The sequence below is a fragment of the Phacochoerus africanus genome, chromosome 14, assembly GCF_016906955.1.
Source record: "Phacochoerus africanus isolate WHEZ1 chromosome 14, ROS_Pafr_v1, whole genome shotgun sequence".
Taxonomy (NCBI): Eukaryota; Metazoa; Chordata; class Mammalia; order Artiodactyla; family Suidae; genus Phacochoerus; species Phacochoerus africanus.
The window spans coordinates 31,256,598-31,271,518 of record NC_062557.1 but is presented as its reverse complement, the minus strand read 5'-3'; the positions used below and the strand labels follow the sequence as shown (position 1 = coordinate 31,271,518).

Here is a 14,921-nt window from a genome sequence, read left to right as displayed (position 1 = left end):
AAAATATTCCCAATTGAAAACAAATCAGAAAGCAAGAACAGAAAGTGAACCATGTCCATAAAACTATACAAAAGGTACCAAACCTTGGTGAGACAGTATTGTAATCTTGTCAGGCATGGGTTATGAGGATGACTACAGATTAGTAATAGAAAGGATCCATTTCAAAATACGTTTGAGAGAAAAATGGAAGCAGTTTGTTTTCACATATATATGTATATATATAGAGAGAGAGTTCCCTCTTACGTATTTTTGGAAGTACACCCTTAAAATCAAAATGAATATTTTTCATTACTGAACTTTGTAAATATCACAGAATACTTTGAACATTTTATAATTAGGCATTTGGAAATCCAGTGAGGTTCTGATCAAATATGAGTAGGATCCCATTCAAATCTTCAGTCTTGAAGCAAATTTTATTTCTATTCTATATTTATGGTACTGTTTATAAAAAATACATCAGATACATTTTGAAATTTAAAAAATCCAATTAATTAAAAATGTCAGAGTTCCCATCATGGTGCAGTGGTTAACGAACCCGACTAGGAACCACGAGGTTTCGGGTTTGATTCCTGGCCTCGCTCAGTGGGTTAAGGATCCAGAGTTGCCCTGAGCTGTGGTGTAGGTCAAAGGCAAGGCTCGGATCCTGCATTGCTGGGCTATTGCATAGGCTGGCGGCTACAGCTCTGACTAGACCCCTAGCCTGGGAACCTCCATATGCCGCAGGCGTGGCCCTAGAAAAGACAAAAAAAAATAAAAATAAAAATGTCTTTAGGCCTAGATATTACACTATATTATAAGAATCTAAAGTTATAGTAATATATTACTTATGTATAATATTGGAAAAATTTACTATGTCACTAGACTTATAAAAAAGGAATACTGAAAAGTCCTGAAAATATGAATTACATTTTTTGAAATAATATACCCTGGCTTAGATTGCTGTCAATCATTGCATAAAACCAAAAATATCTTAAGTATAAAGCTGAAACAATAAAGAGAAAGAAGGAAAGAAAAAGAAATTGTTCTATAGTCTCAGGCTATAGTTTGGGGGTAACTTTAAAAAATCTATGCTGTTTTTGATTGTGGAAGGATAAAAAAATACAAAAGACCTCTAAGAACATGGCCTACTGACACTGGTACCCATACACTGGACTATTGGACACTACAAAACAATTTTAGAGAATTCTGTAGTTGGTATTTCTGTACATCCTCATATACCCATACTGTAAAGTTGTTACCAGGAGGCAGCTCCCAGGCAGAGACTACATCCTTATGTGAGCACGTGACTAGTTCCTGTGAATGGATGGGGAGACAGTTGATGTTTGTGTCTTGTGGGCCCGGGGTTTTTTAGAACAGTGCTGGAGTTCCGTCTCTACTCTCACTCCTCATCCATGACTGAACTCAGAGAGAACGCTGAGGCCCTAGTGGGTAGCAAAGCCATGAGCTGGAAGAAGCTGGGGTCTCAAAATTGCCACTCAAAGAAAAGAAAAGCCACCCATCGACCAGGAATTCCTGCACTGCCTGGTGTGTGAGCCTTAAGCCACTGAGAGGTGGCATTTGTTACAGTAGTTAGTGTCCCTCCAACTACTGAAAGAGATTATTTTAAGATGAAGCCATGACTATTACTTTCCCAGAAAATACATGTACAACTTTTAAAACCAAAGAGCTTCTTCTTCTAAAATATAAAAAACAGGCGATAAATACAAACTTCCAGGCCACTTTTAAGAATCAATGTCAAGAATCAAGACTCTGTCAGAATACAGATTAATGGAAACTAAATTTAATTAGAAACAAGTGTACAAGACCATTGCCAAAGTTTCCACCCACTTGTGAGTAGAAGTGCATGAACTGTAGAAACTATTTTAATTTTAATGTTCATATTAAAATGGTAAGAATTATAATATAAGGCTTTTTTTTTTGTCTTTTTTGCTATTTCTTGGGCTGCTGCTGCGGCATATGGAGGTTCCCAGGCTAGGGGTCGAATCGGAGCTGTAGCTGCCAGCCTGTGCCAGAGCCACAGCAATGCAGGATCCGAGCCGTGTCTGCAACCTATACCACAGCTCACGGCAACGCCGGATCGTTAACCCACTGAGCAAGGGCAGGGACCGAACCCGCAACCTCATGGTTCCTAGTCGGATTCGCTAACCACTGCGCCACGACGGGAACTCCATGGCTTTAATTTAATTTATGCAATAAAATAACTTTTCTTAATTACGAATTTTAAAGATTTTTGAATTTGAAATCCTAAAAAACTAAGATTATTTAAAACATACAATTTCAACTAATTTTGTACTTATTCTAATATTATTATTCTATCAAAGTTAAACCTACTATACAAAGAATATAAAGCTATAAATACACATTATTTTAGAGAAGAACTAAACATTTTAAAATCACAAAGCATGGAGTTCCTGTCACGGCTCAGCAGAAACAAATCTGACTAGCTTCCATGAGGATGCAAATTTGACCCCTGGCCTCAATCAGTGGGTTAAGGATCCAGTGTTGCTGTGAGATGTGGGGTAGGTTGCAGACTCAGCTTGGATCTGGATTGCTGTGGCTGTGGCTGTGGCTGTGGCTGGCAGATACAGCTCTGATTCGACCCCTAGCCTGAGAACTTCCATTTTTAGTAGGTGCAGCGGCCCTAAAAAGACAAAACAAACAAACAAACAAACAAACAAAAACTACAAAGCTGGAAGGGACTTTGAGGGGTTCCTTAAGAGACCATTTCTAAATTCTCGAGATGTCTCATCAGTATTATCGGATCCATAGTGCCAAGTGCAGAAGCTCCTTGAAGGGAGTGAGTGCTATAACACAGAAACTTTCCACTACAGTAAAATATTACGGGATAAAAACCAAATGTGCCATCAACCTTTACAGCTGTTTCGTCAATTTTACATACTGATTATTTCTAATAGTACCACTTTGGAACTGTGGATAAATGGGCTGAACTGTCTTTTAGAACCTTGTTTTATATTTTATAAATACTATGTACTTTATATATTTTAATTCATCTATTCATATTATATATATATATATATATATGTATTTATATTTTAAAGGGGAGAAAGTTATATTTTTTATCCTCATTTTATATATGAGAAAGCTAATAGAGTGGTGAAATAACTCACCCCAGGTCATAAAACTAGGAAATGTTAAGAGTCAGGATCTGAATCCAAATCTGACTTCTGAGAATTTTACCACTATGTTAAACTCCTTTCTGAGGCTCTGTTGGTTTCAAAAACAATATACATGGAAGCTCTGGGATGGATTAAAGGATATCATCTGAAAAGGGCTCTTTAGTTGTACAAGATGAAATAATTAAATCTGTGTTAAGTCAATGATCATAGATGATATAGGTCTAAAGCATTTTAAAACATGTACCATAAAATTTGTAAAAATTTTTATTCAGTAAGTATGAATAAAATTTATTTCTGTTGATGCCTGCTTTCCCAGCAGTCTTAAACTCTTCATCCTTGTGACAATGGAAGAAACTGAGGTTAAGAGAGTTCCAGGGCTCTGTCCAAGGTCACACAGCAGCAGAGCTAGGGCTTGGATGCAGGCCAGGATTGCAGTTTTTTTGTTTAGATTGTGCAGACCTTGTCTGAAATTCCGTATTGCCCATGCACTAACAGGGTCACTGGTATGTCTCTGGGACAGTTACCTAAACTCTGAGTCTTGATTTCCTAATCTGGAAAACGTATAATAATCTGCCTCAATAGTGTTGGGAGATAAAATATATAAACCACCCAGTTTCATGCCTGACTCATGCTAGGTCCATCATAAGCATCACCTTCTCTCCTCTTTTTTTTTTTTTTTTGGTCTTTTTACGTTTTCTAGGGCCGCTCCCGTGGCATATGGAGGTTCCCAGGCTAGGGGTCTAATTGGAGCTGTAGCCACTGGCCTATGCCAGAGCCACAGCAATGCAGGATCCGAGCCGTGTCTGCGACCTACACCACAGCTCACGGCAATGCTGGATCCTTAACCCACTGAGCAAGGCCAAGGATCGAACCTGCAACCTCATGGTTCCTAGTTGGATTTGTTAACCACTGCGCCACAACAGGAACTCCCACCTTCTCACCTCTACATCTAACTTCCTATGTTAGTCTTCTATTGGTGCGGTAACAAATTACTACAAATGTAGTGGCTTAACGCGACGTTAATCTACTGGTTTACGGTTCTGCAGCTCAGAAGTCCGACGTGGTTCTCACTGGGCTAAAATCAAGGTGTTGGACAAGTTACATTCCTTTCTGAAGACTGTTTCCTTGCTCTTCCAGCTTCTAAAGGCCACCCACATTCCGTGGCCTACATCTCCAAAGCCAGCAACACAGCATATCTCTGACCCTGCTTCCACTGTCAAAGCTCTTCCTCTAACTCTCTCCTTCTGCCTCTCTCTTTCACTACTGAGGACTCATGTGATTAGAGTGGACCCCCATGGAAATCCAGGATAATTTCCCTATTTTTAAGGTCAGCTGATTGGCAACCTCAATTCTACCTGCAAATTTAATGCCCCTTTACTGTGGAACTGGTCATATTCAAAGATTTTGGGGATTAGCTTGTGGGCATTGTTGGGGAGCCATTATTCTGTTTACCATATGCCCCTGCCCCTCAGCTGCTTCTCCCACTAAAGGCTAGGGTTTAAGGGAAGAGGCAGTGGTTTGTATTAATTCTTGCAATTTGGCAAATGTACATACAGAAAGACTATGTGCCACATTGGGTTTTTTGTGTGTGTGTCTTTTTTCTTTTTCTTTTTTTTTTTTTTAGGGCTGCACCTGTGGCATATGGAGGTTCCCGGACTACTGGTCAAATGAGAGCTGTACCTGCTAGCCTACACCACAGTCCCAGCAACGTGGGATCCAAGCTGTGTCTGCAACTTACACTACAGCTCAAGGCAGCACCAAATCCTTAACCCACTGAGCAAGGCTGGGGATGGGACCTGCGTCCTCATGGATGTTAGTCGGATTCGTTTCCACTGAGCCATAACATGAACTCCAATTCTATGCTACATTCTAATGTAGAACATTGTCTGAAGAAAAAGGTGCTAGAGATCTTATGGAAAGTAATTTAAGGGAGAAGCAACTGTTACGGATTGAATCACCACCCCCTCCTCTTCAACTCCCTAGCAAAATGTTGCAACTCTAAACCCTAATGTGGCTGCATTTGGAGAACAGGGCCTTTGAGAAGTAATTAAGGTTAGATGAGGTCATGGGGGTAGGGTCCTGATCCAATGGGGCTGCTGTCCTTGTAAGAAGAGAGACACACTGAGACCTGCCTTTCCAGGTACACAGAGAAGAGGCCATGAGAGGGCACAGTAAGAAGGTAGTTGTCTATCGCAAGAAGAGGGGTCTCACAAGAAACCAATCCCAATGGCACCTTGTAGCCTCCAGAATTGCGAGAAAAATTAATTTCTGTTGTTTAAGCCACCCAGTTTGTGGTATTTTGTTATGGAAGCCCTATGACACTAATTCAACAATCAAATTTGGAAGGGAAAGTGACAAAAAAATAGTATCTGTTGAGAAATTTAAATAAAGGGTCTTGGGAATCCCACATCTGACTAAATAAAAATATAACCCCAGAAAGATAATGACTTTCCAAAGTACTTTACACAATCCCAGAGGATTTTCTTATATCATCCCAATGAAATGCTAAAAAACATGCTTCTGTGGAGTTCCCATCGTGGTGCAGTGGTTAACGAATCCGACTAGGAACCATGAGGTTGTGGGTTTGATCCCTGGCCTTGCTCAGTGCGTTACGGATCCGGCATCGCTGTGAGCGGTGGTGTAGATCGCTGACGAGGCTTGGATCCCGCGTTGCTGTGGCTCTGGCGTAGGCTGGTGGCTACAGCTCCGATTCAACCTCTAGCCTGGGAACCTCCACATGCTGTGGGAGCGTCCCAAGAAAATGGCATAAAGACAAAAAAAAAGATTAAAAATAAATAAATAAATAAATAATAAAATACATGCTTCCTGCCTCAGGTATACCTGTCATTAGTTAACTGGGGATGAAAAGAGTTCGATGTTGGCTGTCTAGATGTGGGTGTTTTATTCATTTCAATGGGTTTTGCGATTCTGTGTAACCTTGGCCAGCTGGCTGGCCTTCTGTTTAAAAGATAGTTGCTCATACACCCCTTTGTAGATATTTATAGAAAATCCAGAGCAGCCTGTCTCAGGCTCCTGAGCAATCTCTGCTCCCATCACAGGGCTTCTAACTGGCTGGGGAGAGGCATAAGTGTAGGTTTTGGCTACTGGTTTCTATTTGCAGCTGTGCAGATGCTGTGTAAGTTTAAAACTCCTCCACTGGCAAATGCAGTAGAAAAAAATAAGGGCAGGGAGGGGAAACTAAAATCTGTTAGGCACTCACCTTGTTCCAGTTATTTTATTCAATTCTCAAAACAACCCTGAGAGATATAAACTACCACCCTTATTTTTGGATGAGAAAATGGGGTAAAGACAATTGAAATAATACCAATTATACCAAGGTCACACTCAAAAGTGGTGGTATAAACATCAGAACCCAGGCCTGTCTGATCCAAAAGCCCATAATTTTTCCCCACCAACTGCTTCCTCAATGACAGTTATTTCTCATTTGACAAATATTTATTCAGTCCCTACACATACCAGGCATTGTACTAAACCAGTTATCTCATAGATGGGTACATCCAAACTAGTTTTATTTATTTATTTATTTATTTATTTATTTATTTATTTATTGTCTTCTTGCCATTTCTAGGGCTGCTCCTGCGGCATATGGAGGTTCCCAGGCTAGGGGTCGAATCGGAGCTGTAGCCGCCGGCCTACGCCAGAGCCACAGCAACGCGGGATCCGAGCCGCGTCTGCAACCTACACCACAGCTCACGGCAATGCCGGATCGTTAACCCACTGAGCAAGGGCAGGGACCGAACCCGCAACCTCATGGTTCCTAGTCGGATTCGTTAACCACTGCACCACGACGGGAACTCCCCAAACTAGTTTTAATACCTTACAGTTTATTCATAGCTAAGGAGTGTTCAGGGACAAAATACTAAAAAGTTCCATATTTCCTGTTTCAAGTCCTTCAAGTCCTCGGTTGGTTTCTTCAATATCGTCTTGTTAAGCATGAAATGCTCAGGATTGTCATATGTGTAAAGACAGTGGGGAACCTACCCCCATTCTCCGTATCTAGGCTGAAGTTAGGTGCATAGAAATTTCCCTGACACCTCAGCAAGTGTGCTACTTAGACTTCAGTAGTCTGTCAGTGGGCATTTCTTAACTCATCCAAAATTAATCAAAGCAGCCTAATTAATGAGGTTTTCAGAGGGAGGGCTCCTGACAGTATCTACTAAAGTGAACTGAAATAACCTGCCAAGGATTTAGCAAAAGTTAAAAGTAGTAGCTTGTTATGTCCAATCCTGAACCCACTCCTTCCTCTCCACCTTCCCTTTCCCAGTCTCCCTAATTTCTTTAAATTACATTAGAATTACCTAACATAGACTCTATATGCAAAATAAAGTTGGAGGTAAGAAAAAAGTAACCTCAACTTTTTCCCTTTTGTGTTCTCTATTTTTTATTTATTTTATAAATGAGATGATACAATGTTACCTAAGTCTTTAATTAGTATAGTAGGCTGACAATAACAAATTTCATTCACATACAGATTATGATCCACATTCTTCTCTACCTGGAAACAATTAAGGCTGTGCTATCCCAAGTTTAGACAATCATTTAGGGTCATTAATGAACTCTGACTGGAAAGAAAAAAGAAAAAACGTGCCTACTGGAAATCAGCTTCCCTTTGAAGTCATAAAAGGCAAAGCTCTTAAATACTGAGTATCTCGTAAGAACTTTGGTGGTGGGGGCGTCACCATTTATTTTGTCATTTCAACCTATGATTTGAATTGTTACTGTTTATCCTGGCAGAGTTCCCGTGTTGGCAGTATGCTCTAGAAGACCAAAGAGTGCAAAGATGTCACCCACAGCAGACATTTCTGATGGATCCAGACACACATCAGTGAGGGTGAATATGGTCTCAGAATCCTTCACAAGAACACTAGAGAAAGTGAGTTGAAATCTGTTTGCTCTCCCTGCTCTAAAGAGAAGTTTCTAAAGTTGTTTTATTCAGAAATCACAGACTCCCTAGGTTTTACAGATGTGCATCTATAATATTATAATACTTCCTGTGTAATGGAGAATAGGTTTTATAATATGAGGAGTGTGATCTCAGATTTCAAGACCCGACTTGAAGGCATATCAACACAAAGGAATTATCAGCCACGTGTGAGTAACTTTTAAAAATGATTATACTGGAATTCCCATTGTGGCTAAGCGGAAATGAACCCATCTAGTACCCAGGAGGATGGGGTTTGATCCCTGGCCTCGCGCAATGGGTTAAGGATCCGGCATTGCCGTGAACTGTGGTGTAGGTTTTGGCTTGGGTCCCGTGTTGCTGTGGCTGTGGCATAGGCTGACAGCTGCAGCTCCGATTTGACTCCTAGCCTGGGAACTTCCATATGCCACAGGTGCAGCCCAAAAAAGCCAAAAAAGAAAAATTAAATAAAAAAATTAAAAAAAAAATAGAAATCACAATGCCTACTCAAAAAATAACCAATAGTACAACCTTTGTTTGAAGCAAGTATATGATACTGATATTTCTGTATTGTTTACACAGATGTATATATTATATATAATATGTTTAATTATTAATACATTCCATGGTGAAAAAGCATTGTGGAGGGCATCATCTAAGATAGCTGCCAGTGGTCCTTACCTCTGGCACTCATGCGCTTGTGTAGTTGCCTCTACATTACATCAGGGTTGGTCTGTGTGGCCAGTAGAACATTGGGAGAAGATACGTAACTCACTTCTGAGACTGATTATCAAAAGACAGTTCAACTTTGGTCTTGGTATTTCTCTTGCTCTCACTCTTTCTTTTGTTCCTTGTTCTGGGGGAAGCCAGCTTCCATGTTGTATGCAGCCCTATGGCCCAGGGATGGAGAAAGGCCCATGTGTCGTGAGGAACTAAAGCCTCACATGTGAGCTTGGAACAAATATTCCACCCCGCTGAGCTATTCTTCAATTCCCAGATCTGGCTAACAGCTTGACTGCAACTTTATGAGAAACCCAGGTTGAGAGAAAGCTAGCATGATCCAGCAAAACCACATCTGCATTCTTGACTCTCTGAAACTTGGGTAAAAAAATAAATGTTTATTATTTTAAGCTGCAAAATTTGGGGGAAATTTATTAAGCAGCAAAAGAGAATTAATATGATCATGGCCACTGATCACATTGAATTAGAACTTTTCAACAGAAAAAAAAGAGTACAATGAAAGCAAGGTAGTGGCTATGTGTCATTTGTAATATCTAAGTTCATTTTTACTATCAAACAAATCTCATAATTTTGTTAAGTTATATGATATAAAGTATATGAACTTTTAAAGTGGAATTGTGTCAAAAGACTATCATAAATTCATAATGATACACAACTTCAAAAGGAAGATAAAAAGATGAGTGGTAAGACAGATTCATCAGATAATTTCATTATGGCACTATTATGATAACTGGTATTTTGTCATTGAATTTAGGAATGCTGCCGCTCTGTCTTTAGGGAGAAAGTAATAAAGCCTTCTCTTGAATGCACTGATAATATATATAGCAAGTGATTAAGCCCTGCTTATTTGCATATATGCACACACATATTGGTATATACACAAACACATATATAGACATACATACTTGTTAGTTCTATGAAACACTGGCTCTAGCAATGTCAACATTTTGATTACATTTGTTTATACCAGGTAAAATGCTTTCTTCTCTTGTGTCAGAATGTAAATAGAGGACTACAAAGTACTAATGGGTGAGCAGTGGACATGTGGGTGGTTAGGAATATTCAATGAAAGCTGTCTTCATCTGGGCATTCTCAGGACAGCATTGACAGTTATTCCTTTGCCCAAGGCTTGGCTCCCATCAAATGTAACAATTCAATTTCTGGGAAGACAGTGACAGGTGTCAATCTCAGGGAAGAGATTACCATCAACTCCTCCAATGTTCTGGAAGGGTGATTTCAGTCACTGTTCTTTTTAAGTAAAGGTGACAGAGGCAATGACCTGAGTTCATTTCTTGTTATTTCTTGCCTCCAAAGTACCATTCACACAGAAGATGAATTACCCCTACCTCAAAAGCTAACACAGGCTATCCAGGTGCAAAATTTTGGTTGGGATAGTGAGAGGATGAAAAAAAAAAAAAAAAAAAGAAATCTTAACAGATCCAAGAAAGACATATAGTGGATGCTTGCTTATACAGACATTACTTATCTGGCAACCTATCTGAATGCAGTTAAGTGCAGAGAGGAAATGCTCATGGAAGTGTTAAGAGTGAGGAGGGAGTGAAGGGACCTACTTTGGGTCAGGTTCTCTGATAGGTTCTTTACGTAGACAAGCTCATTCGTTCTGAGCAGGAACTCTATGAGGGGCTAATACTCTTTCCATTCTATAAATGTAGAAAATTAAAGCCCAGAGAGGTTAAGTAAACATGCCCAGAGCCAAGACTGCCCAGCTATTCTGTGGTGACACAAGCATTTGAATCTAAATTTTTCCAAATCCAGAGCCTGTGCTCTTCTTTTCCCTGTACCAGATGGCCTTCCTGGAATCAAAACCACCTGTACCAGAACGTATGCACTTGGCTCACACACAAACCCTTGCAGACCCACCTTCTAGCACTATTTACAAGTAATTCAAATTAGTCTGATTTAGCATTCTGTCCTCCTCAAATAAGAAACTTCTGGGGAAGACAGTAGTGTACAGAGGATTTAAAAAGGAGAATGGGGATGAAGAGATGGCCAGGCCTGTTGAAAGCAGGGAGAGATGACAGCTGTCTCTATTCAAGCTTGTACAGCTTAATATCCCCCTGCAGAACTCACTGTATTATGCATAAGATTGATGCTCATAATTTTTGTTCAGTGTCCTCGGTATAAGAAGGCAGGGAAGCATACAATACTTTTAAAATAACACTTTCATCAAGAATAGTTAAACTAAAATAAATGTTGGTGCTTGAATGGGATTAACTTCTAGCAAAAAAAAAAAACAAAAAAAACAAAAAAAACAACCAACTCATGGTAAACACTTGATTCCTCCATGAGATAAGATAGAGAAAACACGGGTATATTGTTAGATTTTCTTATCTTTACGGTTTGACCTTTCTAATCTCCAGGAAATAACTACTTATGCTTACAACTAAGTTTCTATTCTGCAGTTTAACAATGGATAAAGTACAGAGTTCTACCTAAATCAAGATCTGTTTAAAATCTCTTTGTTCTCTGTAAATACCCTACATGACAGTAGAGAGGTGGAGATGATGCAGCATGGGCCTGTGTTTTAGGAGGATGGCTTTGGAGTCAGATAATCCTAGATCTGTATTTCTACTTTGCAATTTTACTACTGCATGGCCTGGACGAGTTTAGCCTCTTTTCCAGAGTTTCTCCAATTGTAATTTGTCCTTCAACAAATCTATCTCATCTCTTTCCTGCTTTTCTTAGGAATCAAGATTAAAGTCAAGGAAGAGAACTCCCTAATGAGTGTATTTTCTAGACTGGAGTGGAGTATCTTTCTAGTCCTTCCACAGGGACTGAGTTCAATGGTCACTCAGTAAAAGGACTTGCTTACTGCTTCTCTTCTCTCCTCTCTTTGGATGCTGTTGTCCCTTGCAGCAGGAGCCCAACCAAGGCTATTGTTCCCGTCTGCAAGGGACAGTGGCTTAAACCAGCTGGGTACCAGGCAATGAGACACTTATTCTCTGACTCAATCACACTCACGTCGCTTTCTCCCTCTTTTTCCTTGGTCGATGGTGATTGTGCCCTTAGTATCTTCTCCTCACAGGGCACTGTTTAGGCTGACAGAGTTTTGGTTAGGATTCTTAGGCTAAGACTAAGTTGAGGTGAAGGAGTTCCCCACAGGGGCCAGATTCATTTACTGACATTTTTCAAAGGCCCCTGAATTCAGAGCCCTGGTTTACAGTGAATGCTAGTTTGCCTTCCTTTGACTGGGCATTTCTCAGGAGACCTTCTAGGAGAAGGCATGGCTGAGGGCAGTATACAGCTCACCAGAATCATAATACCATGATAATACCATGAGCGATGCCCACTTTCCACATTGTTAAGAAGATTAAATGATACAACAATGCATAGAGAAATACACCCAACATCTGCCTGGCTATTGAGCATCAGTTGGTGCTCAATAAATGCTCACTCCTCACCTCCCCATCTTTTCCCTTCTCCATCACAAAGTGAATCTAAGAAAGAAACCCAATGCAAATGTGAATGTGGCTTTTCATTTTCCTGCTACACCTACAGTATAGTGATTCACATCTTCCAGGAACTAAACATAGTTAACAAGGTATACTGGAGAGAAACTTCCCTCACAGAAGAGTTATGCTTTGGGAAGTGAATAGTGTGGTGCTAAGTGTACATGGAATTCCTGGGTCCTCTGCTCCAAAAGTCCTTTTCTCCTTCATGTGTTAAACTACAAACTATTGGTTGTGTAAATTATTTTTTGGTAAGGACCACAAGAAAAAAAACCATGAAAATACTTTTCCAGGTTTACCTCCAGTTTTTCCTTAAATCTTTGCAAAATATGAAGCTTTTGAATTCTCAATGTTTTTAATGGTCATATGATTTTCCCTGTTCTTTTTTTCTACCATGATGGTTTTCCCATATTGTAAATTAATGCTGACTGTTTATTAGACATATACTGTGTTCAAAATTTTATGCTAGGTGCTTAACATTTAACAAATCTATAAAATAGGTAATACACTCCTTACTTTATGATGAGAAAATTGAGGTGATGAGAGAGACAGGAACATGTACAAAGTCACAGAGCTTGAGAATCCAATGTGTGGATACTGCTTTGAAAAATACCTGCACATTTGTAAGAACAGCCAAAACACATCTCTCTTTTCTTCCCCAAATGCATACCAAGTATCAGTTGCTTAAAAAAGGACATATAACGGAGTCTCTTGGGATCTTAAGAGTCTGTTGGGAGTCCCCTCTGTGTTCTCATCACTCCAACTTTGACATGAAAGGAGATATCCAGAACATAGTGGGAATAAACCAGATTGCTGGGTTCAGAGTAAAACTAACCAGCCCAGCAGTTAGAAAACATATTTCTGTTGGGGCTCTCAAAGAGTGGTCTCCATCAGCAGTAGTCTAATGCAGTGGAAAGAATCCTGGCCTGATGATTTAGTAGCTGTGGATCTTTGGCAACTACTCTAGGCTCTTATTTTTTTCATCTATAAATGAAGGGTGTTCTGAGACTCTATTGAAATGAGGTTTGTTCATATACTGACTCACTTATCTCTTCAGTTATATGCTATATGTTTTTCCTCACTGTTAAGAAAACACCCTATTATCAGAGAACTGCTCTGTATATTTCACTACTTTCCAAGGCATGGAACACTGCCTGGCACACAACAGATGCTCAAAAAATATCTGCAGAATGAATGAACTGTGTGCAATGTACAGCATTAAAAAGATTGGTTATTATTAGCATTATTGTTCATAAGTTTCAAGATATATAAAGGAGACTTTTTCATTAGATGTTAACTTTGCATAAATATTAATACTTTTAGTCAGAAGTGAATTTAGGCAGTCAACATTTAGGTTCAAATGACAATCCTGTTCCAATTTTTTGATGTTTCCCTTGAAATAATTACTAGGTTTTTTTTCCCCCCCCAAATGGTATCTGATATTAGCATTTAAATCACATGAAATGAAAATGGTGAAGTTTCATTTCTTGTTACTAATTTTTGTAACCTCCAAGAGGGTTTCTTGGTTTTACTGATTATTCTGCAACTTCCAGGTTCCCTCCAGATGTGAAGAAAATTGCTTACTTGGTCTGGATGCTTGTACTTACTTGATGAAGTACTTGATTCCATCTGCTGTGTAAGCTTCCTCCCACCCATAAGGTAGACCTAGAGTGAAAGGAAACCAAAAATACATTTAATAAGATGATAAAGATAACTATATTTCCTGAACAGAAACTTCCCACAGCTTTACAATTATTTGAGCACGTTTCTTGTACAAAATAATTGTCTAGAAAAGAGGAATTAAAACAATTCAGATGAGCTTTCATACTCAGCATCTTAGAATACAATAAATAAGTCTTGAACAGTTAACAATCTGCTTTAGTTGCATTAAATGGATTATGACTTGTCATTTACATGGGGTGAGCATTTTTGTCAGCAGGATTCAGGCAAAAATTTTTTGGTGCAGGGGATGGCTTTTGCCAGGAGGCAGAAGAATGGACAAGAGGGCCTCTGCTTGTCTGTTTTGGCTCTTTAATTGGCTCCCTTTACATTCTTTCAGCTCATCTCCACAGGGAATCCATCCAAGAGTGCCAGATCAGCAGGAGTTTGAAAGGCGCTCTTAGATAAGACAAAAGTCCTTATGAAGTTTGAAAGTTTAACAAAGTGATTTACAATGGACTGTGGTATTTTGTTTTGTTAATTAAGAATTTTGTGCACTAAACATAAATGACCAAACAATTGGCTAAACTTAGCTTCTGTTTCTGTAATGAGACTGAGAATAGTTAGCTATAAAGAGATGCAGATTGAAGTAAGTAAGCAATTACCTGGCCATATTTCTGTAAATAAGTACATTTTTATCCACATCATACTAACAGAACAGGACCAGGATGAGGCAGCCCATTCTCTTATATTCCATTACGGGTGGTACCTTTCTAGAACTAGAACACAAGGGTTTCCATCCCTTGACTCTACCCCTGACTGTTGTGAAGGATTTTCTGATCTTTCAGATCAGTCCTTTGGTATAGACTTATCAAGGCTCCTTTAAAAGGTCTAAGATATATTAACACACCAAAGAACACACTGGCTCAGGTAGCCTACTTCTTTAGAAGGTAACTGAGCTATAACAACAAACCATTGACTTCATTTCCCCAA

The 14,921-nt window shown here is 39.4% G+C and overlaps 1 protein-coding gene across 2 annotated transcripts in view; it reads right to left on the bottom strand.

Moving 5' to 3' along the window:
* Positions 1 to 14,921, bottom strand: part of STXBP4 (syntaxin binding protein 4) — a 191,474-nt gene that overhangs the window by 4,814 nt on the left and 171,739 nt on the right. For both annotated transcript variants that reach the window (XM_047759350.1, XM_047759351.1), the window contains exon 18: positions 13,877 to 13,934. In XM_047759350.1, the coding sequence (XP_047615306.1) occupies positions 13,877 to 13,934 (58 nt within the window). The remainder of the gene's footprint in view (positions 1 to 13,876; positions 13,935 to 14,921) is intronic.